Genomic DNA, 25661 nt, shown 5'->3' with positions numbered 1-25661 from the left:
GTAAACATTTCATACTGTCTGAGCTAATTAGAGAGGAGGACGTATCCGAGGGCTCGTGAGAAAAAAAAAGCTTCTGTCTGGTGGATGTACAACTTCCAGATGAAGTGTCAGAATCCACATGAGGGGAAAGTCTCAACAGTCTCTGTGGAAAAGGTCGACGCCACGCTGTTCCTGAGTTCACAACCTCATCTGGAATTAGTCCTGAACTTATCAAACATGCTTGATATTTGCATCAGGACACCAGCATCCAGTTGATTAGGTGAGGTTCTGTGTGTGTGTGTAGGTGTGTGTGTGTAGGTGCGTGTGTGTGTGAGCAAGTGAGAGATGCTATGTCTTGTTAAAGATAGAGATAGAGAGAGAGAAATGCTGCATAGATTTAAAATGCTCAGTCAAACCTGGTGGAGCTATGGGAACAATGAGCCTGACCTGGAGAGAGATCTCTGCCCTTTTCAAAAAATCTGACGCATTAAAATATTTCATTTCCACTACGATGAAAAGAAAATGGGAAAATACTTCATTGTGATGCAAGTGCTGGTAATAAATGGAGAGAGGGGACAAGATTGCATGCATGATTTCTGAGTGTATGTAAGTACAAACACCATCTTGAAGTCTGCTCCCCTGTCTTGTTAAATCATCTTTGATTGTGCCCGCCAACCTTGCGTCAACATCAACAACAATTACAGTGAGAGGGAAACGAGAGATGTCTTTCCATGGAACAATATTTGAATGGGCGCTTTGGCCTACATAGCACCTTCTGTTTCACTAATGCCAGCGATAGATCTTCCCTAAACAAACCTCAGCTCTCTCTGCTGTCACCATAACACTTAACGCTTTATATCAGTCGAGACCCGGACCAGCCAGTGAACAAACAGAGCAGGACGGAGCCAATAGCTAAACCCTACAGTGGCTGATAGGACATTAATCTGTCATGAATCTGAAAAGCTTAACCAGCAGGGGGTAAAATCCTCAAAACGTCGCATTGGGACATAAAAGAGACTGGGAACCACCAGCAGGGACGTTAATCAGTTTGCTCATCAGAACGCGGCTATGGCACAGAAAGAAGAGGAGAAAATGTGACTGGACAAGCGCAGATATGAGGAAGGAACATGACCTCACACTTTAAAAAGGCAAATAAATCTGCACGCTGCAAGAAAATGCATTCATTCAATATTTATCTGTCCACTAGGGGGTGCAAAAAACAGACAGAAGTGTAGAAAGAAATGTTTGTAGCTGGTGTTCATTCAATACTCATAACAGAATGTAAAGCAGCCTTTGTAATAGTCAATGTGTCATTACCTGCACGTTATGCTGGGAGGTAAACGTACAGGCTTGGCTGATTTCCCCAACAAATCAGTGGACCACAGGGCTGAGTCTGAGCAGACAGCGATCAGCACGACTCCCACCGGAGACGCTGCATAGTTGCAAATGTGCTTATTGAAGTTAAGTCGCTTTGGTTTTATTTCCCTGGGCTCTGAATATTTGCTCTTGATGAGATTGTTTTGCACGAGAAAGTGTTTCATTATGGACATTTTACAAGCGTTTATCTGATTTTATACTTGTGGAAAAAAAAATGCAGATTTAGAGCAAAACTAATGAAAGCTCTCGCAAGTGGCGCAAGCGTTTGTTGAATTTGTGTTGATTACTGCAAAAGGAAGATTGTAAATTATTGGAGAAGCTGTTGGCTTACAGAATATGAAGGTAGAACATCATATGGGAAAATCCCTGACACACACTGGGAGGACCAAGGTGCAAAAAGTTGCTTCCTGTCTTTTCTGAGCACCAGAAGTCGTTCAGGCGAAAGACGTTCTCTGATTGATTGAGCTGTGAGGATTATAATTGAGATGCCCGTCAGACAAACTTTGTCAGTTGCGTTGCAGCAAAGTGCACTCTCGCTCTTGCTCTCTCCCGCCCTCTCTCTCTCCCTCTCGCTGACTTTTTATAGGTTTTACTCCAACCGCTGCATGAGTTCTCACTCAGGCATGAAACGGGGAGCAGTTTTATGCTGAGAAATTGGAAACCAAGTGCTTGTTCAATCTGCGAGTAAAGTGAAGAAAACATCGAATAACTGCAGGGTGCCTGTCACTTGCCTCAGGTTTACGGTTTTAAATTGTACCTGCCACTTTTCACACGTACACACACACATACATACACACGCGCGCGCTCTCGTTCCGCCGTCTCTTGGGGGTAACCGAGTGTAAATATACGCTGCCTTCAGAGACAATTACCTCCTTGGTTTAATATCTGCTTTTTCTGGCATGATTTGGGCCACAAACTACCGGCGTTTTGTTGTTTTGTGAGACAACAGATGGACGGAGAAATGGATAGCGGCGCAGGAGAGTCTGGACGGTTCCGACGGATGAGTTGTTGATACTCTTCCCACTGGTTTGGCCTCGTTTGCATTCGTTGGACTCGTGCCACTGTGACATCTTCACCTCGCCTGCATGAGTCCGTATCAGGCATGAGTAACACACCTCTCCTAACCGGCTGCAGCAGGAGTGAAAGCCTGTAGGGAGACAAGGGTTTCCTGTTGCCTTCAGGGTCTCTTCTGGAGGGGAGTGAACCAGGCCTGAGGTGATCGCCCCGCAGGCTCGGGTTGATGAACTGGACGTTGTTATTGCGGCTGGAAACGTATAAATGGATATTGAGCAGACAGTATATTTGCGGAGGGAGGCGTTTCCTCCACAGGGCGTCCGTGTGATTGAGCTCCTGTAGCGCGGATGTCACATGTTTAATTCAGAGACGAGTTACGTGGACATGTTAGAGGTTTGCGTGCTTTAGCTGAGGCCGGTTGCAAATTGGGTAGATTGTATTGATCTGCTTCCATCGCTTCTGAATTGACAGTCGGAGCACGTTTGCTTAATTTTGGTTTGATTTACACGATTTCGTGAAGTGTAGATATTCTCTGACGACTCAATTCTTCTCCAGTGAGGTGAGAGGAGAGAGGAAGAAGGTCAGAACATGTGGAGCTCAGTGTTGCCTTAATTAAACTGAAATATCTGGGGTTTCCTCTCATCTCCGCGGCTGTGTTGCATCATGTGGTCACGGGTTTTGGTGGTAGGATGTGAAGTTGGAAAACAGCTCCATTGCTCATCAAAAAACAAGCTCATTAATATCACAAAAACAGCCTGCATCCACATCCCATTACTGCGTGCAGAGGCAGGTAGCTGTGGGTATTATCAGGTGTAATGAGCATGTGGATTAGACCATTTATGACAAGAGATTTAACCGAACCTGAGAGGATTGTTAAACCTAGCTCCCGCCATTACCTTTTACAGGCGTGAAGTCTGGGGTTCTCACCCATTAAAAATGAAAGAGGCTGTATTATCCAGATATTAATCTAAAATTTAGAGGCCTGTTGTGAAGGCTTTTCAGTTTTCAAAGTGCAAAAAAAGCCACAAGGATCCACTCGGATTCAACTTTATTTGCAGCACTGCTGTTAACACTATGTGAAAACAGGAGTTGTGAGTGGAAACTTGTGAGATGTTGAAGTAAAACTTTGTTAAAAACATACCGTTCACTTATTTATATTTATATTTTCAGGTTCGGCCGCAAAAAACGAATTCAGTAGTGTTCTGCGTGGCGTCTCGGTGCTGGATGAAGGTTGCACCCCTGGTATAGCATCGCTGCAGATGCCGGACTACAGTTGCGCGGTGGGAATTAAGGCCGTGTTCATTACAGGAGTCTGCAACACTAACAACTGGGCCCTGACACTGCTGTGCTTGAACGGTGAGCGCAAGGAGATAATTAAGGGAAGGGAAACTTGTCAGCATTGACTAATAAAGCCGGCAAGGATCATTTCATAAGGTCTTCTGCTCAAACTATCCTATGCTCACACTTCGCAGCCTTGTCAAAACTCATTAGACCTTCGCGTTGGGTAAAGCATAGTTGGATCCTCCGCTGCTTTCCTGATAAACACACACATGATCCATTGTGGCAGAATGATAAAACCCAGGCGAAAAGGGGCACAATTGCGTTATAATCTATGGAGATGAGTAATTAAGGCCTCGTGGGAAGATGCGATCCGGACTTTTAATCACCATGGGGACGTGACTGAGCACAGCGATTCTCCAGAACGCATTACTGACGACCCTCACGGCTTTGACAGTTAGTGTGTCTGTGGTCACACTTGTATTACGTGTTGCAGTCCATGTAATAAGATACATTTCTAAAAGCATGCGGCCATATTAAGCTCTCATCCATGAACAAGTAGTATTTTGGGAGCTGCAGCAGAGACTAAAGGGAAAGAGCATGAAGATGTTAATGTAGTGTGGGGCTTGGTACAATTATCTGACAACTGCGAAAGTGGACTTCACTGCAATGATTAAAGAAATGTGATTTATAGAGAGTTTTCCAGGGCCGGTTAACGTCATTAATTAGGAGGCTGAAATGGAACTAAGTCAATATCCGTTATACGAATTAAGCAACTATCCATCAAGCAAACGAGGTGAACCTTCATGTTCCAGACTGGCGACTGTACCTTCAGCGCTGATGCAGGTCACATTCCGTACGGCGCTCCCAGGACCGCAGGTGCCTTCGGCGGGAGCGCACGTTCCCTGCGGTCGAACTTTCCACAGAGAGCAGGCGGGATCCTCGCAGGGGATGGACTCCACCAGGTGAGGGCAGGTCTCTGGGGGGCCGCTGGACTCCCACAACACCTCTCTCCTCCTGTGCCTGAAACCTGTGCGGAAGAGAGGAGACAGGCAGTGAGGAAGCCCAACTCCTTTTCTACCGTTTCTCTCTTTGTGTGGAATTTCCCGCTGAGATAGATTCATTTCAGTTTCAAAACGTGCCAAGTTACGGTCATAAAACACATTTTTTCCGACCGAACAATGTTTAAGGTACTAAATAAATGAGGAAAATGGCAACAATAGCAGGTAAACAACACATAAGCCGATCTGCAGGAGGCACTCCAGAGTTTTGCCGTCTCTGCCTGTCGGGGGAGAAACGCGGGAGCGATAATGAGCGCGATGGCACAGGAAAGAAAGTAAGGCAGCACTGGTGACTGAGGTGAGGCGACAGTCGTTGACGACGCTTTCGCAGTGGCAGCCGCCTCGACAATTACTGACTCTCACCGAATCGTTTCACCGCTCCTGCGGCTACTGTTGCCGCTGGAATTGGAGCCACCCTGCAAAGGTCTTATAGCTCCTATATGACTGATCACTTTCCTTTTGCCGAGATGGAAACGTTCAGCATTCATGGTAAAGACTTCAGCTTATACAGTTACACACATCGTCTTAATCAATGCTCACAAAGCCGACACACAGAGTGAAAAAAAAGGACTTTGTTTGAGACCGGGGGACATTTTTCGACGGCTGCAGTGAACTTGTACTTGTATGTGCACGAGGTAACGACTAAACAAGTGCCGCTCATTCAGTCCCTGTAGCTGCATTATGAGGTCACTCTGAAAGACTTCCACTCCTACTTGATGTCGTCTGAAGTTCTTGCCATTTTGCTCTCGTCAGACAGTAAAAAGCAACTAAAAAAAAAACTCAGAGAGTTCTTTTCTTTTTTTACGAAACACACCAATCTCTGTCTGGTAATCAGGTGCCTGGAAGCTGTTAAGGTTTGTTAACTTTGTGACTCATTCCGGAAAGAGGTGTCAGAGATTACGCAATCTTTCAACAGGAAATGCTTTGTGTTAATGTTAGATGAATGAAGATGAGGTGATGATGAAGGCTGCGGGGAATAAATGGAGGTGCAACATGGCATATTAACATATTAAATCAATCAAAGTATTAACCCTTAATCTACAGAATTGATTAGAAAGCTGTCCTGTATACATGTCTTGCTTAGTTATTACTTTGTGAACACATCACGTTCTAATGTGAGGCACCATCTTTGCTGTCTTCTGCTACCCGACACCGACTTCACCACACGTTCTATTACTCAGCAGAAAGATCACACACTCGGCTCGTCCCCCACAGGCCGAGCTGTCAAACCCCAGCATGCACACTGTACAAATTATACCCAGCAGTCAACTCATGGTGGGAGCCACCCGATCATGAAGCCCCATCCTTTGTGTGTGAGTGTGTGTGTGTGTGTTTGGGTGTGTGTGTGTGTGTGTGTGTGTGTGTGTGTGTGACAGTGTCCCTGCAGAGCTGTGGGATGGCAGGATGGTAACAGAAAGGTTTCCTGGTTGTGTCAAATGTATTTAAGGGAAACCGCGGTCATCGAAACCGAGGCCCAGCTCACAGCGACGCCTCCCTCCAGCTCCATCCAATCTTCTGATAGCGTTAATAAAGTCTGTCCGCTTTTAATTCAATTCCCCACACACTTCTGAAATGTGATAAGACATAAGACATAAGTGAGACGCCTGATTTGCCAACTGTGACACAAGCAGCACGGCTGGGTGACGCTTCTAACAAACACTGACAAACTCTTACTTCCCTGTCGACAGAAGAAGAAGTGTTTAACGTTGCGAGTCTCTCATGCTGAACTATTTTAGTAATCGATTGCACACTTCTTCCCTTTCAAAAGCACAATTAGATTGGTAAGAGCAGGGATGGTATCCTTTAGGACTGCAGGTAGTCATCATGATCGTTTAGAGTCACAGTGATAGGATTAAGGTAACACTTAACAAATTCCATAGTGACCACAGAGGAGTGTGTAGAAGTGTCACTTGACATTGTGACGCAGCGCGAGGCCTCGGCAGATGAACAATCTGGATCAGGACACGATGGCAGCCGGTGGTTTGTTCAGGCAGTGGCTCTTTAGAAAAACTAGCAAAGGCCAATTTGTCACAAGAGAGCTTAGGACAAAAGAGCAAATACTGTGTTTTCCACTCCTTGAAATATATTAACGGCGGTGTCGGCCAGAGGGGCCGGATCATCGCGAAGAGCTCCGGCGCTGGAGTGTGTGTGGTCACTGACCCAAACAATACACACTTCAGCCACTCCCCGGGGGGCTTTCATGCGCTCATGCAGGCACGAGGTCATGCTGCCCTTTTAGCACAGCGCTACACTAACTGCTACGCCAAAGCACACACACACACACACACACTACACATCTCTAAGGCAGTCAGAAATGACTTGTGCGCACCTGTGGAAAAAGATAAGAACACCGAGACGGCAGAAGCGCATCGCATCCTCGAGCACACACGCATGCTCACTCACACTCACACACCCACACACACACCTACTACAGTACCCGTACACAGACAGGAAGCGTTTTATCTGCTGATACATCTCTGGCCCTCCTGGGGACTGAACGCGGGCTGAACTACAGGTGTGCTCTCTTTCTGTCTTTCATCAGCTGAGGTTGTATGTAGCGCCGTCTTGCACAGCGTGTTTTCACTCAGACAGCCTCTTATCCACAAACTATTTACAATTCATACACACGCCGCCTCTCCACAGCTCTGACAACATCGCCCCCTTGTTCTGTCATTCTCCCTCCCTTTATCTCGCCCTCTCTTCCTACCTTGGTCTCTATCAGCTTCGACGCCGGCTCCCTTTCCCGTTTCAATTTGTCTTCTTTTTTTTTCCGTACACAAATCAGCGAACAAAACAATTACGTACACGTTTCAGAAACACAGCACGGCGCTTAATTGAAAACGCATTCTTCACAATAGAGAGGATTCAGCGGAGCACAATGGCCGCCGTTGTCTCGCTGAGGTTTCGCGGGGCGGCAAACGCAGTCTGGGAGAATTTAACTGTGACAGCAAACGCACCACGTGATCTCGCGCAGTCGGCTTCAATTGTTCCAGGTTCACATGAGGTCTGCGTTTCCTCATTAGCATATCTGATGAAGTTTCTGCACTTTGATAATGCGATGCGAGAGTCGAGATGTGTCCGTCCTTCTGCCCGACCATCTGTCAAAGCCCCCATCCTCGCACACACACATCCTGCTTTATGCCTTTAGACACATTTTCGCCACAGATATGAAATTAGTTCAACTTGCCTGATGGGGGACGCTACGAAGAACAGTCGAGCCTGTTAGAGCCTGAACACAGCACGAGGCGGATCACACTGGAAAATACTGAATTATGGACTATTTCAGGAGGGAGCATTGATCTGATGGTGATTAAAGAAGCCGGAGATCAAACTGTCAGAGGCTTGTTGGCCTTAAAAGTGAATCTAGGCTAAAGGTTAATGCACAGGACCAACAAGGTCCATTGTAGCGACACGTGCACATTTGGTATTGATGTGAATTCGGTTAATTGTGAAGCCCCACTAATTCCCTGCGTGATCAAACCTCTAATTCACCTCCATTATGTCCCCAAGTGTTCCTGCACAGGCGTGGCACCTGCAATGTTTACGTAATCACTATAATCTATCAAACTTTAAAGCTCTGCAGATGAGTCTCTCTCTCTCGCTCGCTCTCTCTCTGTGTCTGGTCCTTACCTTTCTTCCCCTGTGGCTCTTTGCAGTCGTCATGGAGGCAGGCCCCCCACGGTGACCACTGGGAGAGCAGGCAGTGGTGCTGACACGGGACAGAGCAGTGCTGGACGGCGGACGGAGGCTCTTCGCCGGCACACAGCTTTGTACTTACGGGTCTGGACACTGAACACACACAGGGAGAAAGAGGTTGGACGGAGAATCAGGCGCTGTGTTGTGGAGTAATGCGGGGAGAAAAGAAAGCACAGGAGGAAGATTTGCTGGTCTTTTGCTCACGTCTGAATGTTTTAATTGGAGGACGGCGGCGGCGAGCTCGGGGAGTAAAGACAGAACAGCAGAACAGGGAGATATTAGAGGTGAGAAAAGGCTCTAAACACTTCAGGGCTAAGCATGTCTGGCATCATTTAGAGATCACAGGGAGCTCGCCCACCTGTAATGGACTCTGACATTACATTTCTTTGCCTGTCCACAACACGGGGGGATTTACTCACTCTAATATTCCGTTTTGATGCACCTGCCCACATCATTGACTGACAAATTTAGATCTAAATGAGAGCCGAAAGAGAAACTAAACATTAATAAACGTCAACATTGCGCATTTTGTCCTCTTACCGAATATCATTTATACAGCGTTTGATCTCCTTTTATAAAAACAAGACGCTTGCTTGATAAAGTGTGTCATTTAGTTGTTTTTCCTCCCTGCTTTGTTCCCTAAATTGAGGAGTTCTTGTGTGCGTCAACAGAAATCAAAGGAGATGAATGTTGTGGTGATATCGCAGCGAAAGTCTGCTGCTTTACCGACGCCAAACCAAACCAAAGCGTTTACATTATCTAAAGCCGTGCAGGTCACATCAAGGTAAAAATTACAGCTTGACGTTTATTGATCTTTGTTCCCGACCGGTTCAAAGAGCGATACCTTCATTGATATTCTACAGCCGGGCCGATGCGTTGGCTTGATACGCCTCTGGTCCTCTCACATCTCTGCCAGCAACAAAGCAAAACTTCACGCGAAACGTCAAAATCAGGAACAAACACACCTCAGCTGTGCAGCGAAAGCAACTCGTCAGGACTCACGAGGCTGCAATCAAACAGACGCACGTCAGACTTCGTAGCTACACTTGAAAGCCATTAAAAACTCTCCACTGAGTTTAATTAAAGAGATAAATGAATTATTTCCGATGCTCTTCTCTTATTTATTATTACAGCTTCCCAAATATATTTCAGCCTGCGGGCCTACAAAACATTCACTTTATTTAAATGAAAGATGAGATTGTTTCATCACTGTGAGTGTTTGGGACACACATTGTGACTTCCATTTGTTGACCCTGGTTACGGTTAAAAGGTTTGGGCGCCGAAAAAGTTTGAACACATATATAATTTAAGTCACCTGCACTTTTGCGGTCGTCTTCGACTGTGACGGCTGCAGTGATTAAAGGGATCACGGGTGAATGTTCTTCGTCGGCTGCAGGTGGATTTAAGCGCGGCTGCAGCTCCATTGAGAAGCATTCGGTGGTGATTCAACTCACACTTTATGTTCTAAACCTGTTCAGTCTGTTGGGGAAATTCAGCAGATTCTGCACTTTAGCATTCTGGAAGCGGCAGAAGCGGTTTGTTCTGAATAAGAAGCGACGCAGGGGCAGAGCAGCGAAAGACGAGACGCACAAGTCAAAATTCATCTGGAAAAAAAAGGAATATAAACAGCAAATAGAAGATGAGGCAGGAGTGCAGCGTGTACAGACAAACATTGACGGGATTCTCATTTACATTTACTCCTCATCTGTGCAAAAAAAAAAGAAAACGCAGAAGAAGAAGCCAATACGTAGCGTCTCTTTAGAGCCGTCTAACCTTTGATGGATCGGCTCAGCTTGCCAATTTGGCATAATGTTTGTTAGCCCACCGTGAATGAGCCCAAAACCTCACTAGGATTTCATCTTAGTCCTCAAGATTTCCTCACAGGCGTCAACTCTTTGTCTCCAGTGTGTGAACGGCTTTAAAAGCAGTCGGCGTGCATGCAGCGGCACATTAGAGCCGTGCAAAAAGACCCTGAAATAGAGGAAAAGTAGGCACATTTTCCATTTAAGTCCATTTCTATAGTTTATGTGTAAAGCCACTAACAATGTGTGGATGTGCCTTACAGGCCCAGACGTCAGGCCAAAGCTCTCCAAGAAGCAGACTTATACAGAGACACGTGCAGAATAGAGCAAATATGACATTAAGAATTGGATTAAGCATTTATTTAATCAACCTGTTATGCATCATAGTTCCACCATTACTGTCCGAAGCAAAGTGTCAGCAGAATTTGTTTAGGAGTTGCTCGGCGGCACGATGACACCTTAATAATTTATGTCCGCACCTCACCGCACCAAAACGCAGCAGAGTTGACACAGAATCTATTTATGCTGCATCTCTGGAGTCATGGTGAGCTTTCAGAGGGCCTGGGGTTAAATGTAATGATGGAGTTTTGTTTGTGTTTCCTCCCCCTCACCCCCTCACCCTCACCCTCCTTCCTGTGATGTGGTGCTGAGTCGTCGGACACGTGAACGCAGTAGGTCTCCCTGGTCTGGATCCCGCCGCCGCACAGAATACTGATGTTGGCCGACCGCCGCGCCTGCTGGCTCAGCAAGGGAGCAATGCGACATTCGCCCCAATCGGTAGTCCTCCAAACATACCTGCAAAGAGCACACACACACACGGACACACACACACAGAGAAGGACATTTTATACTTGATCAGGTAAAGAGTTGGCCTGAGAGTACCGAAGGAGTCCGTTTGACAGCTTTTGAGCAAGTTCTTTAAAGTTTTGCAGCTAAGTGCCACCAAAGCCTCGCCAATGAGCAACGACCTTAAACTTTCAGACAAATCCCAGGGTGAAATTGAGCAGTTTACAGCAAGAGCGCATGAAGTTACTGACGCGGAGAAGGGAAAAAAAAACCCTGGAAGTTAATTCATTTTTAAATCGGCACAACAGCGGAGTGAGAGGACCCCGGGGTCCCCGCAAGGAGAGCCAGGAGCCAGGAGCCGGAAGCTGCTGGAATGCTGAGGATGAGGTACTTTTAAATGTAAAAATGTAAATCAAAACCTGCCTATTTGTGAATAGCTTGCCGCAATAACTGCATTGATTTCAGCAGCTTGACTTACAATGGACCTAGAAGTATGTAGAAGGTTAATACACAAGTTACTGCCTCGGCGTCCAGTGAGACGCCAGAGCGGAAACACGACGCCGTCCAAGGAATCAGCAGCGTGGCAGCACTTTGCACTGACGGACGATTAGAGCAAAAAAAGCTCTTTGGAAGGACCTTGTGTACTTCTTAAAAAGTAATCCATAATCCCTCCAGGAGCAAATAGATAACATAATGTATTTAAAGGGGATAAAGCTGCGGTGGACGTACAGTCAAGCCAAGTCGTTAGAGAAAAAAACTGAAAAAATGAATGAATCAAAAGACAAATTGGCCAAATCCGTCTGAAGGAGACTCGCTCTCAACGGGAGGATGAGGAGAGGAGAGAGAGGCGTTATTGTTTTCATTTAAAAAAACTTCACAACCACTGTTTTGGTGTTTGACAATGAAAGATGCGGCCATGCAGAACGCAGTAATATTCAACCAAATTTAACAAAGCGACAGCCTGTAGTAATCTATCAAATGCTTCATTCCAGTGATGAGTCGTCCCCCCCCCCCCTTTAATCATGTAAGTCCTCTGCTCCGGGGTGATCCGTGTAGCTTCAGCAAATCAAACCAAATCTACCAGCAGGGGACATAATCCTCTACTGACAACTTTTGTTTACTGCGTGTAATATCGGCTAAACTCTATCTTGAACCGCTCCGGAGAGAGAAGAATGCGGTTCGATAAAGAAAAAAAACATTCCTCAACCGTGACCTGCGCACGGGGGCTTTGGTACAACCTGAGGACACACACACACACACACACACACACACACACACACACACACACACACACACACACACACACACACACACACACACACACACACACACACACACACACACACACACACACACACACACACACACACACACACACACACACACACACACACACACACACACACACACACACACACACACACACAGGAACCAGAGGATGGAAGGATGAAAAGTTTGAAAATGTGCATGTAGGCAGGAATACAACAAAAAAGGGAAAACACCCAGAGGCTTTTCCTCCTCATCCTTATTCAGGTGAAATATCCCAGATAAGCAAATGCTAAATCATCACTTTGGTTTGATAGTTTTGACAGTATTTTGGGGGGTTTACAGCCCTTTTCTTTTTTTGTTCTAAAGAAAACGAGAGGCTGAGTGCACTTCTCCTCGGCTCTAACCTGGGGCAGTTTGGAAGTAAATCTCCGATGATGTTGCAAGCTTCTTTTTCCTCAAGGGCAGGACATCCTTGCCCTCCGCCGACGGGGATCTGTGTCGTGATCCGCGTCCGCAAGCGGTAACCGGGCGACAGGTCGGCGGAGCGGCAGGTTTTAGAGCAGGGACTCCACCGTGACCAACCGGACGTCTGGCAATCTTTGGGCATCACGCAGGTCTGGAAGGTCAAGGGGGAGTCGTCCTGGGTGCACAGACTGCAGATGGAGAAGGAAAAAGAAGAAGAATCCACTGAGAAAGGAAAAGTCAGGGAACATAATCTAGAGAAATCTGTTATATGACATTGGGAAATAAAGTTTTTAAAGAAAGACTGAGGAGAACGGAGCAGAATTATGACGAATGTGTCAGATGTGACTGAAATAGACCGGAGGGCAGATGTTTGGGGATCAAATCAACATATCAGATGTGATCTTTGCAGGTTCCTCTGCGAGATACGAGTTAAGTATACATGCACAACACCCACAACTACAACACATAACGGTGCAAAGGATCGCACACATTCACACTGCATTCAAGTCACACAATTACAGCTTTCATTGTTTAATCCTGACAATTTAATTAGTGAGGTGTGTAAGACTGTGAGCCCAATACTCATAATTGGGGTTAAATTAGAAACAAAGAATGAAGCAGAGGTCAGATGGGAAATCCAGCACATATTCAAAAAGGTCCAAACACAGATATGATGAGGAAAAACCATGTCACTCAGTAAACAATTACCCTGAATGGGCTTTGTTGTGGGTAACGGGCTCAAATCCCACAACAAAACCAGACAAACCGCACTCATCGGATCAAACACGACCTCACACTAATCTCAATATTAGAAATTAGAGCTAAATGCTTCTGAGTGGCGTCGGGGATCTATGTGACCCAGCAGGATCTGTCACTCAGGACCAAATCAAACAATGAAACAGCTTCAGTCCCACTTTAACAAGACATTAGAGCCCTGGTACTTTCTCATCGCATATTTCCCACGACTCCAGTGTCTTCAAAATGTATTCAAACGCTCGGCAAACATCATTTTACATCAGCCCTGATAAATGTGAGGCACTTAGTCGATGTTACATAAATGCGACACTTTCGCTCTCTCCAAGAATGGAAAGCAGGAGATGCACTGTGCGTAATGTTGTCCTTGTATGGAGCTTTTTTAACAATGCCAAAGCAAATACACCCTTAAAAACATTAATTACCTGCGTCTACCTGTAAATTCACCCTTGCTTGCGTAATTACACTTTGTTTTTCACTCAGCGTGCTCCCGCATGATGAGGAACGCGACCCGCTGACTCCTCTTTTCAGCGACGCGCTACATTTTTACCTCACGCTCCGCATGCTTCATCAGCGGGGAGACGCATTTCAGTAGGATTAATGTAATTAGCTGCTCGGGTCAAAACCTAGCTTATTTTGCATATCAAAGAGGTTGAATGAAATTTATATCGCCTTTTTTCTTCACTCCAGCAAACATAATAAAAAAGCGAGATCTTTTTTTTAATTTGTTTTGGATAAGCTACACTGTGTGTATGCAGCTTGTTTGCAGATCAATCAGGTGGACAGAAACAGGAACATAACGCTTAATGCTGCGTTTGCCAACTCATTAGTCAGGACCAACTTGGAGGTTTTCCCGCTGTGTTTTTAGAGCTGCAGTGTGTCTGCGTGTGATGTGGGGATTACCTCAGCATTGCATTCTTGCCGTCGCTCCGTGTGCAGCGGACGTGTCGGGTCTGATATCCCACCTCCAGCTCCCAGGACATAGGGGAGGTGTTGTGGGCCGGGGCATGGTGGTGGTTTTGGGGGTGCTGGTGCTGGTGGTGGTGAAGGTGGAGGTGGAGGTGAGAAGCTTGGTTGTGCAATTTGACGCTGCTGTTCTCCTTGGAGCCGCCGCCGCCGCCACTGCTGAAGTCCACAGTGGTCCGACCACTGAGCAGGACGTCCTTGTGATGGGGCGTGCGGCATTCGCTCCAGGCCCCGACTTTAAGGCTGTACTGGTACTCGCCCTCCCCGGCGGGGCAGGCCGAAGAGATGGAACAAGTCCTGGTCTCCGTCAAATTGGGACAGTCCGCCCCTCCGTACACGGCTGTAGCCAAGACGTGTCGAGTCCGATGCTGCAGACCAGCGCCGCAGGTCTTGCTACAGCCTGACCAGGAGGTGAAGTCGGACACCACGCAGTCTTGGGGGCATGGGATGAGGCACGCCTGCTCCATGGCAGGTTTCTGAGAAAAGAACTCGCATATGCGCGAGGTGACAGTGGTGCGGTTTGACGTGCGCACACACTGGACCCCGCGCCTCTGGATGCCGTGCTGTGCCGTGATGCACTCGGCAGTCCTCAGCTTGAGCTCGTTAGAAAAGAAAGGGACGAGAAGGCAGCCCCCCCAGGCGGACACGTCCCACTCAAAGAGGTCCTGGTGCCAGTCGCAGACTTTGAAGCAGTGGCGCTGGCTCTCAGGCTTGTCGCTGTGCTGGCAGTGGGAGTGATGCGTCGTCCAGCCCTCCATGTGGACGCACCATATCGTCCTGGTCTGGACGCCGCCAGAGCCGCAGTCTTCTCCGACGCACTGACCCCACTGGCCTGCAACCGCAGACACAAAGCATTCTTTCATTAAAGCATAGAAAACACTTGTCTAACATTCAGCAATGTGGCAATTCATGTCCAGCCACTAAACCATTGCTGCTTTATTCTGACGAGAGGAAGAAAGGAACTCAAAGTGATCAAAGCACCGGCAGACGTCAATACAACAAGTGGTTTACTGGTTACAATAGACTAGAGTATTGGTGTCAAAGTGATCGATATCTTGTGTAAAAGAGAGGCAGCAGAGCGATCACGACGCCGCACTCAGTAATTAGCATGTGTCATTACCTTACTCAATTGCAAAATTAATCTTTCTCAACGGCTCTCATCTTTTTTTTAGGGAGCAATTTCTTCAACAAAGACAAACCCTTCAAACTCTGAAAGCCTCTTGTCTGCAAACACACTCCAGGAGGAGGCATCAAAGGACCGGGGAGACGCTGGCCATGAAACATTTCCACAGATCTTTTACACAAAGACTTATATTAATCATGAATAACCTAAAAAAACAACGCAGAGGCAAGGGTGGCGTTTTGCTAGGATTCATTTCTCTTATTAATCTGGACTAAGTAGCCGTCTATGAAGGGAAATGCAGAATAAGTCGGTACTAAGCGCCAAATCTCTTGTAGTGATACTCAAGTGGAGAAATGTTGAACCGCTTGTGCCGACTTGAAATTATGAAATTCTTCAAAAACGTAAAACCAATCTGTTTCATATTAATTAAGCCCCCGTACAATATGAATACAGCGATTAAGATGTGTATTCTTCATCAGTCATACCAACAGACACACATTACAGACTACATGTTACCATATGTTCTTGGAATCTGTGTTAATAATAGCATAAAGTGAACGTGGAATTCAGAACAGACTGTAATCGTGCAATTTAATCAAATCATTTCGAACTATGCAAATATCCCTGCTAATATATTTAATCACGCTTGAATAATTTGGTTTCTTGACCTTTAGCCATCAGTTCAGGACAAGCAGACATGAATCAGAATGAGGGCCAAAAAAAAATAAAAGCGTTTTTTTTTTCTGCGGCTCCATTGATTTCTCTCTGCCTCACTCGTGCTGTCACAAGCTATGAAAAGGATCATTTGTTTCATTTCCTCTAATTGTACTTAAATTGATAAAATAATGAGATCCTACTGCTTCGCAAATTGCTTCCAAATGACAACTCACTGAAACAATTACAGCTTTTTTTTTTTTTTTCTATTGTTAACTCTTTGTTCCCTGGCCGACAATCACCACGACGACGACGACGACGCTCCTAAAGTGTGGCTTTCAGCTCGAGGGGGCAATATGTCTAAGTGCCAAAACTGTTTCGGAGTTCACGGAAGCAAATCACAGAGTTGATTCATCCTGGCGTTGGAATATTAATGGGGACTAATGCCGGTATAATCGCACGTCTTCTGCTTCATTTTGTTTCCAAAGCAGGTACGATCACTCAAAATGACCAACTAATGAGAGAAAATTACAACTAAAACTCCCGAGCGGTACATTTCCTACGATAATAACTCTTCTAAAACACGGGGATGTTTGAAATTAAATTCACTCTGAATCATAATGGAAACACTTCCCCGCATCTGATGTTCTTACAAAAATCACACACACACAGTCACATCACTTCTCTTCAACATACTTTAACTTCAACCAACTTCAGGTTCAAATAGCACCATGATGTTTTTACAAGGTGCAATCTTAGCTTTCATTTATCTTGCACAACATGAGTGAAAACAAAAAACACGACCATAAAAACAGATCGTAAAAAGAACACACAATAAAGTGCTGTGCGTGAGATGTGAGTGTAGAAACTCTTTTAAAAACCCTATTACCGTGTTTCTCAGTCGCTTTGGCACATTGGAATTCTCAAAACTACGTGTTCAACCTCCCCATCGCTCAGTCACTTGTGCTCATCATAAAAGCAATCTCTCATTCTTTTGAACAAATGAAACAACATGCTTTGGCACATTCATGCAAATGATGATGCACGATTGTCTGCTGCAGAATGTATTACACCGCTTCTCAGCCCAAAACATTTAGGAATTTGTTTATTGCATAAGTCATTACATGCAAAATGGGAGAACAAGTAGATTTTACATAAATTTGTATTAGACTTTTTTTTTTTTCGATTGATGAATTGCTCTCAGCTGAAGCATTACTTTCACTAATGAAGGGAAATGTGTGAAGCCTTGGCTCCACCAATGATCAACCAGGTCCCTAAAATAGCTCAGAGGTGCATCTCATCAACCTTCAATTGGCAAGCACATAGAGACAGAGACAACACAGTGTTCCCATGTCAAGGGAACTGAGCAGGATCTGAACAGCTGGTGAAGAAGGAGAGGAGTGAGACTGCGTGGGTAAGGGTAAGGAGGCAAAACGGAAGGAAGAGGTAGAAGAGGCTACAGGGGACTACTATTGTCGGCCATGTTCTCAATCATGGACCAACAACGTCTAGTAGTCGGGTGCAGCCCAACGTTGGGATCCATCCACACACGCCTCACATATAGTAGGCTCCACCACAGTGCACCATAGTCATACACAACAAAGCCGTCAGACTAAAAAAGACACAAAGCGCCATTATAGAAGACGACGATGTATTTGGGAACATTCCAGGAGGAGAAGGAGCTACAGTACCAATATGTGCAGGTAAAACATCTATACAGTCACTTAACAGGAGACAGTACAACATTGTAGAGTGATATACAGTACAGTAAGTAACTCGTACAGCATTTGCTATTGCTTATGTACAGGTAATGTCCAGAGGAATGTCAGGAGATATAGGTGAACTAAACTTTCCCACACAGCACCGCATGTACAATTCTGTCTTAGGGGTGTTTACTGTGTCCACATTTCTGTGCTGTAAAACAGTCTTGTCTGTTTCTTTTTGTATCTACTGCAATGATATTGGCTGTCAACAAATGACAAACTGTAAAAAAAACGTTAATGTGACTCATTTCCAATCTTGTGCAATCATTCTCCCACACACACACTGATGCCAACTATGCCAAACAGAAAAAGCGCCGCTTTGCATCTTGTCTGCAATGACTGACACCAGGACTCATTCTGATGACATGACTGACAGGTTCATTGGTATAAATATTTACTTTTGAGAGATAAACTGAACTAAAGCGACCGGGAAAAACTGTAACTTATCCTGCAACTTTGCCGTCATCCCAATGTAAGAGGATAACCCTTGTTTTGTCTCGTCTCACAGCCTGTCCGTCTCGTCTCCTCGCCCTGACGGCAGCAGTCTGTACTCAGTGTGCAACCAGTGTGGAGGGATCGCCTTAACATTCAACAAGCAAAGTTGAAAACGTATCTGTCGCCAGGCGATGGCAGGCCTCCCAGGGGTGCGCCTATCATTTTGGAAGGCATCGCAATGATTCCATTCAGCTGCTTTTTGTTGTGGACATGAAGGAGCGCCCCTTGCACGGAATACAAAAACGTTCAAAGAGTTCCACTAAAAGTTTCATCAAACACCAAAGCAATCAGTATGGTCTTGTCAGCCTTTGTATCTTGCATCAGTGTGCGCTTTGCGTGTGAGATTATCATCTCTAGATAGAAAGAAAGAAAGATAGCTAGCACATGGTTGAACTTTCTGACCTTTTCACACCATCCATTTGATTTGCTATTGATAATGAGAGGTGCAGTCTATTGTTAATCACACACACACACACACACACACACACACACACACACACACACACACACACACACACACACACACACACACACACACACACACACACACACACACACACACACACACACACACACACACACACACACACACACACACACACACACCGAAATTTGAAGTGTGGCAGCACCCATAGAAAAGCAGCAGTTGTTTGGTTCTTAGTGGTTCAACATGAATACATTCAATCATCAATAGGTGGCTTAAGGACTTTGCACCAAGGGGAGAAACCACAAAACCACATGGCCGTGAAGACAATTCTAATGTATGCATTGCTATGGCGACAAGAAACTATAGTATTTGCTGTTTTAGGACAACAAAAGGAGCAAATCCATACAGCAGCTCCGTTCCTGACACGCAGGAACTACTTTCTGAGGCGAGCACCGTACGAGCGTCTTCACTTATTACTTTGCCACTGTCGGGAGTTCCCCGCTGTGGACAGTGTAGAAGACTAATAACCCCTGAGTCTATCTGTAAATGTAGGTTGGCTCTTCTATGTAGGCTACCTAGAAAATGAATTGCATGAAACAGAAGCCGCCAACCAAACACGGCGGAAAATATAAAAATAAAATCAGTCCCTAGACGATCTTTGGAGCGGCTCGGTTTGTGTAAAGAAACATTCTGACATTGCATTGTTTGACTCAGACCATGGCGTTTGTCTCTGCATGCAGAGTGCAGCGTCTCCAGGCAGGTCCCATATGCATTTATGCTGGATTTTCATTCATAATTTAGCATTTTATAAATGCACTTGACTTGCATGAGTTCATGTCATTTATGGAGATTCCCACCGGCTTCATTAAAGCCAAAGCTTTCCCCAGAGATTCAAGCCAATACACAGAAAAGTTAAGGGAACTGTGAAGAGTTCCTATTGAAAGAAACGTGACTAAGCAAATTGTAAAGGTATCTCTGCAGGTGGCGGTATTGCTCATCTCACTGAATTCATGCATTCCTGTCAGTCGCATAGGCTCGACGAACGTGTCTGGTGTGATGTAGCACTTCCATTCTGGATTAACGACCAAAAATAGTCACTATTCTCATGTTGCAGGAGCCACTCATCAAAACAAGGACTATGGTTGAAATATTTTGGGTTTATTGGGTTTATTGTTCCTCTGTGCAGCGTTACTGCTCTCATAGCGAGTACTGCCCTCCCTCTCCTCTGCACTCTCACAAAGCTTCTTCCATACTGGTCATACTGGAGCTCCTCCATGGTCCACGCACATAATTTTAGCAGCAGTGGCATTCCGGCTCGGCGGTGTTGCTTTCCTGACTGCGGCAGGATACGCGTGTGATTTATGGAGGTGTGGGGTGATTGGGAGTGATTCCGCTGACAGGGGGAGCCAGCAAACAGGAGCGCTAGTTCCTCTCCTAAGCTCTGAATAATCACTCTCCCTACGTGTCAGCATCAGCATCTGTCATACCCTCAGCTTGGTCTCAGGAGGAACCAGACGCCCACAGCTCCTTCATACCTGTCGCGCTCAGTCACCTTGTTTAGACCTCGGGGGGTCTCCCCGTCCCCTCAGGGCTCCTGCTATATTTACAATTCCACTTATTTCCTCATTAAAGAAGAAAAAGAGTGGCGGTAGGCTGTGCAGGCTACAATACGATAAAAGGAACGGACACAAATGACTTCCAACGCGATTAAGCCCGGTCGGCGTAGCGTGACGGGACAAGTTTCTTCGTTTACAGCGCTGCTCGGCTGAATCCGTAAGTTAGACAAATGAGCGAAACAGGCTCACAATACTAATAACAGACAGAAAAAAAATCTCTACTTTACCCTGAAACCCAACAGACAGAGACAAAAGGAAAGAGACAGCAGACCGGCGCAAACTAATTGTCTGCAGAACAGCGAGCGGGGCTCCGGCCTCGCCACTGCCGAGGCTTTTGTCTCGCTTTGAATGCGTTTTTATAAAAGCGTCACAGATCAGCGAGGTCGCCAAATATTTGCCAGGTTTCCAGCTTTTAAGAGCTGTTTGTCACTTTTTAATGAGCCTTGTTTACTGGCAAAAGTTTAAATTGTTAAGCCTTTAAAAAAAAAACGATTGCTAATGTAATGCAGAACATTAGACTGCAGCTGAGGCTTAGACACCAACACTCATCTGTAATCAATTATTTACCCTATTACCTCACTTATACCGCCTTTAGGGGTTTCAAGCATTTATTGATCATTCTGATGCTTTCTAGAGGAGTTTATCCAGCTTCAATTGCTTTAGAATATGAAACACTGCTCCGTTTAGAACATTCAGCACCGACACATTACCAGAATAAAAGCACCGTACTGTTAGTGAAGTGTTTACCAATGTGCCATTCATCTACAGATAAAACAGATCAAAGACATGATACGCATTTTCAGAGGGAGCCAAACATAAGTCACCGATATTTGCTTCCTCTCTTTCAAACATCTGCTTTGTTCACTCGCCATCCATCATCGAGTTTTCTCCTGAAGTTTCACAGGTTAAGATACACGTTTCCTTTGTCACAACACTAATTAAACGACACCTATACCACTGAGTGCCATTATGCAGAGACGCCTCCCCCCATGCCATAATCTCATCAATGTAATTTATGATCGGTGAGGTGCGTCCTCATTTACAGCATTCCTATATGCAGGGATTCAGATCAGATTAACGCCAGACAGCCAATCTTCCCTCTCCAGAAGGGCCCGTCGCAACCAGGTGTTCACTTAGCGGCTTGAAGGAATTTGGGAAATTTGTGCAAAAATGTGGAAATAATCTAAGGGGACTGGCTCTCTACCAAAACAAAACAAAAAATGTGTAATGACAAGAATAATGCATGCTCATAACGTGCAATGCAATTTGAGCATTGCTATTTCTGGTAATGAGTTAGACGCAGCATCAACCTGAGGCAAACGCACCAAATGCCATTTTAATATCCAACGCTAATGAATTACACACCTTGGGAGTGGAACGCCACGCTCGTGTCCCCGGTGGGTCTCTCTAACCATTCGCTTACAGCCTCACTGCCACACTTACTCCAGCACCTAATAAATAAATGAATGACCGGCAGTATAAACGTGTTCCCACTGAAGGATGCTGCAGCGAGTAAACACACCTTTCAATGTCAATGACCAGAGACTAAAGAATACTGATTAGCCAATGCAAAGTCACAACATCAGACGTTGGGTTTGTATTGGAGCTTACAACTTCGAGTTTGGCTTCATGCGTCATTTACTTTGGGTCTTGGCCACTAGTGAGCCCCAGAGGGCTTAGGGGTGAGGAACTTTAACATTTAAAGTCTTGCACTATAAGCAGAAGGGACCTAAAGAAATCCAAAACAAACCCAAAAAAGGAAGTTCTCTCCAAAATGCACCAATTATCAACTTGGGAAAAGATGATCGTCACTTTAAGGAACCTTTGCCTGCAGCAGATGCTACAGCTACGCCGGCGCCGCTGAACCCCGTCGCCCTGATGCAGCTGTTGGAAGTGCTGCCGCCACTGATGCAGCGTGCTGAGGAGACAACACTGCAAATACCAGCAAAGGAGTTAAAGCTTGATTATCCTGTCAAAACAACAACGTCCAGGCCACATATGAATCAAGTCAAACCTTCACTGCTCAGCAGGGCCACTAAATACCATTAAATGTATTGAAATGTATAGAAAACCTCAACAATAACTGGCTAAGCTGACACATGCATCAGCAAAGACATTACTATGCATCGCCGGCTGCTGTGGTCTGATTTATCTCAAATCAATCATGAAGATGCTTATTTTAATAACAGCATTAACACTTCTACCCAAATAATCAATCATCTCTACACAGCATCATCAGTAGATCCCATCAGAGCATTATGATGCTACGGTATGTTTTTAAATTGCACTGCAGATGGTCTAGCAGTGCAGCAACAGGGGTCATGAGCAGTTGACACATACTGCAGCTTGTTTTGAGGGGAGATTGGCCACTTTAACTAATGCAACACAGCACTGTGTATACTGCAGCATGAAAGAAGTGAGAATAAGAATCAGTGTGTAGATCATGTGCCGTTAGGTTTAGGTGCTATGTTGCGTAACGGGGATGAAAGAGAAAGGACCTGAGAGCAGCACAGATCCTCTAACAACTCTAAGCATCGCCCCGATACGTGACTATAAGAGGACATGGAGCAAGGAGCATGTAGGCAGGATCCATTTCTGCACTTTAATACAGGAATATATAATAAGACATGTAGACCTTTAATCTAATGACGGTGCAAAGCTTGTGCTAATCCCAGTCGAATTCGATTTTCTCCCGGCCCATCCCATTAGCACTCCACCGGTGGAGAGGTGCGGCTGAGGTCGTGTTTGCAGATCGGTTTCAGCCTCTTCAGATGAGAATATGCAAACAATAGCAATGTTTTCCCCGCCGATTTTTAAATGCACATCAGAATTATTAATATTATCGATAGCCCGGTCGGCGCTGTGTATCAGCTTTCAGCCACGTTGGCAGAATGCGCTGCACATAACTCACACACAAATAAATGAGGAATGAATGAATACTGTATGAGCTAAATCTGCCCTCAGCTGAACCAGACACAAAGCCAGAGAGGTGCAGGCAAAGTGCTTGGATGATCCGTCCACACGCTGACATTAGAACAGCACACACACGCCGCCTGGATGAGAGGAAACGTTTGATGCTCGTGGCATAAGCAGAAAACTTTCTTCTACATACGCAGACACACTCTACATGTTGGAGATGACGCAGGATCTCGCGTTTGCCTGTTTCCTTCCTCGGCTTGATGTATTTTTCTGGGTCATTTCTGGAGTCACATTTGTCCTTGTTTCTACTTGGTGTTTCTTAACCTGCCCGCAGCGTCGGGCTGTCACAGGCTTTCAAATGGGCGCTGCAGAAAAGCCGGCGCACCTTTTTTCTTTCAGGTCGGGGGAAAACAAACAAGCAACGGGAGGTGAATTAACAATTCCCCCAAAGCAGCAAATGTAGACATGATTTCCATGTATGTTTCTGTGCCTTCACAGTAAACATCCTGCATAACATTCTTTTGCAGTTTTGAGAACTTTTCCACAAGTTATGACACACATTACTCGCCGTAATTGACAGAGAAGGTAAACTAAACTAACTTCTACTTATTTGGAGAGGAGAGCACAGGTATAAGCACCCTTTGTCATGTGGCATATAAAGATTGTGTGCAGTTTGTGTGTCTCTAAACACAGCAGAGTGGAAGACACACACATAACCATAATAACAGAAATATAACTAACATAAATCACATTTATGCTTGTTATTTCCTTTGCAGGTGGAAATGGAACTGCTTAAATCAGCTCCCGTAGACAGAAAATGGTGTCAAATGAGCGAAGACGAGGGTGTTCATGGTTCCTTGGACCCCAGCCTCCCTTCGCCGTTAAATAATTGCGTGAAAACCGTGATGAAGATTTCTATCAGGAGATCAGACGTCTCATCATTTTAAATCAGCCACCCCCCCTCCCCTGCCCGCCTTCGCTCAACTTTACAGCTAATATCGCTGCACGTCACCGACCATTTGCCCGTGTCAGTGTTACGGGCGAGAGCGGCCTTCATCTCCCATTCGAATCAATGTTTGTCTTGACTATTAAGTAACCACGGGAGACCGAGCGGGTTCATCTACGAGACACCATATTGTATTTCCTCTTAACTTCTCAATTATACACCGGGACCTCAATTTGATTTGAACCTGGACAAACCCATCCGGGGGGGGGGGGGGGGGGTTCCCCGTACGAATGGATGCGCCTACATTTAACAAATGCCACACTTTAGTCGGTATCAATATAAGAGGGGAGGGGAGGGGCGGTGCAGGTGCGGCGGCGCCCCCCCTACCCCCCCATATCGAGATGTGCTTTACCTCTGCACTGATCAGAATCTTTCTCCGTGTAATTACCTGTCTCATGTGGTCTCGGCAGGTCCCGGCACCAGCCTGTGTAGAGGTGACAAGTAATTGGATAGGATGTCATTCACTCCTCTGTCTCACCGTCTCTGCCTCTGACCTGGGATTTCTCTTGGTGCAAGCGCAGGGGCAGAACTAATGGCCATATCTACGGGCAGGCAACCTGGGGAGAGACCCTGCTGTTTTGATAATACAGGTGACAGAGGTCAGCGTGGGATAGAGATAAAGTGACAACTGTGTCTATGGCAACGCGATGTAGGTTCTATGCTGAACCTTCTGACTGGTTCTGGGGGCGGGCTGAGCACCAGCGTAGGCGATCTGAGCACTGTTGTGTCTGTGTGTGTGTGTGTCGTTTCTGTCAGATAATTGCTTCACCGGGGGATACCAACCCAAGAACAAAGATTAATTACTTTGTTCATTTATTTATTTTAAACATTTGGCTCAAACCTTGGCGCCGATGGTGCAAAGATAGTTTCTAATTAAGATAATGGGCCTGAAAATGGGGCTGTGGCCGCCCCCGATGCTGAGCCAGATAAGGTCCCAGAGGAGCATCACGGCAGTCTCTGGCCCCATTCACATCTCGCATCAAGAATGTAGCAGATATATATAGATACCTTATCCACATGAGGAAGAACTCGCATCAAGAATGCAACCTGATCTGCCAGACAGGTCCGTCTTCAACATCAGTGGAAAATGTGGGTTTCTTAATTATCCACTGGACCAAATTAAAGAATTTTAATAACTGTGATGGATGATTTGTGGGAAGACAGAGAACAATACTCCAAGCAGGAGATTCTACTTCAAACGTTACGCCTTAA

The 25661-nt window shown here is 45.6% G+C and overlaps 1 protein-coding gene across 1 annotated transcript in view; it reads right to left on the bottom strand.

Moving 5' to 3' along the window:
• The window catches only part of thsd7ba (thrombospondin, type I, domain containing 7Ba), a 103028-nt gene that overhangs the window by 56584 nt on the left and 20783 nt on the right, over positions 1 to 25661 (bottom strand). Inside the window, exons 4-8 of the mRNA XM_076159068.1 lie at positions 14384 to 15278; positions 12667 to 12915; positions 10833 to 11002; positions 8340 to 8498; positions 4478 to 4678 (exon numbers count right to left, since the gene is read on the bottom strand). Of these exons, the coding sequence (XP_076015183.1) occupies positions 4478 to 4678; positions 8340 to 8498; positions 10833 to 11002; positions 12667 to 12915; positions 14384 to 15278 (1674 nt within the window). The remainder of the gene's footprint in view (positions 1 to 4477; positions 4679 to 8339; positions 8499 to 10832; positions 11003 to 12666; positions 12916 to 14383; positions 15279 to 25661) is intronic.

The sequence above is a fragment of the Genypterus blacodes genome, unplaced genomic scaffold (assembly GCF_046128005.1).
Source record: "Genypterus blacodes isolate CSIRO-AG114 ecotype Tasmania unplaced genomic scaffold, CSIRO-AGI_Gbla_v1 ptg000093l_1, whole genome shotgun sequence".
NCBI lineage: Eukaryota > Metazoa > Chordata > Actinopteri > Ophidiiformes > Ophidiidae > Genypterus > Genypterus blacodes.
The sequence above is the reverse complement of the archived record's forward strand: the minus strand, read 5'-3'. Positions and strand labels throughout refer to the sequence as shown.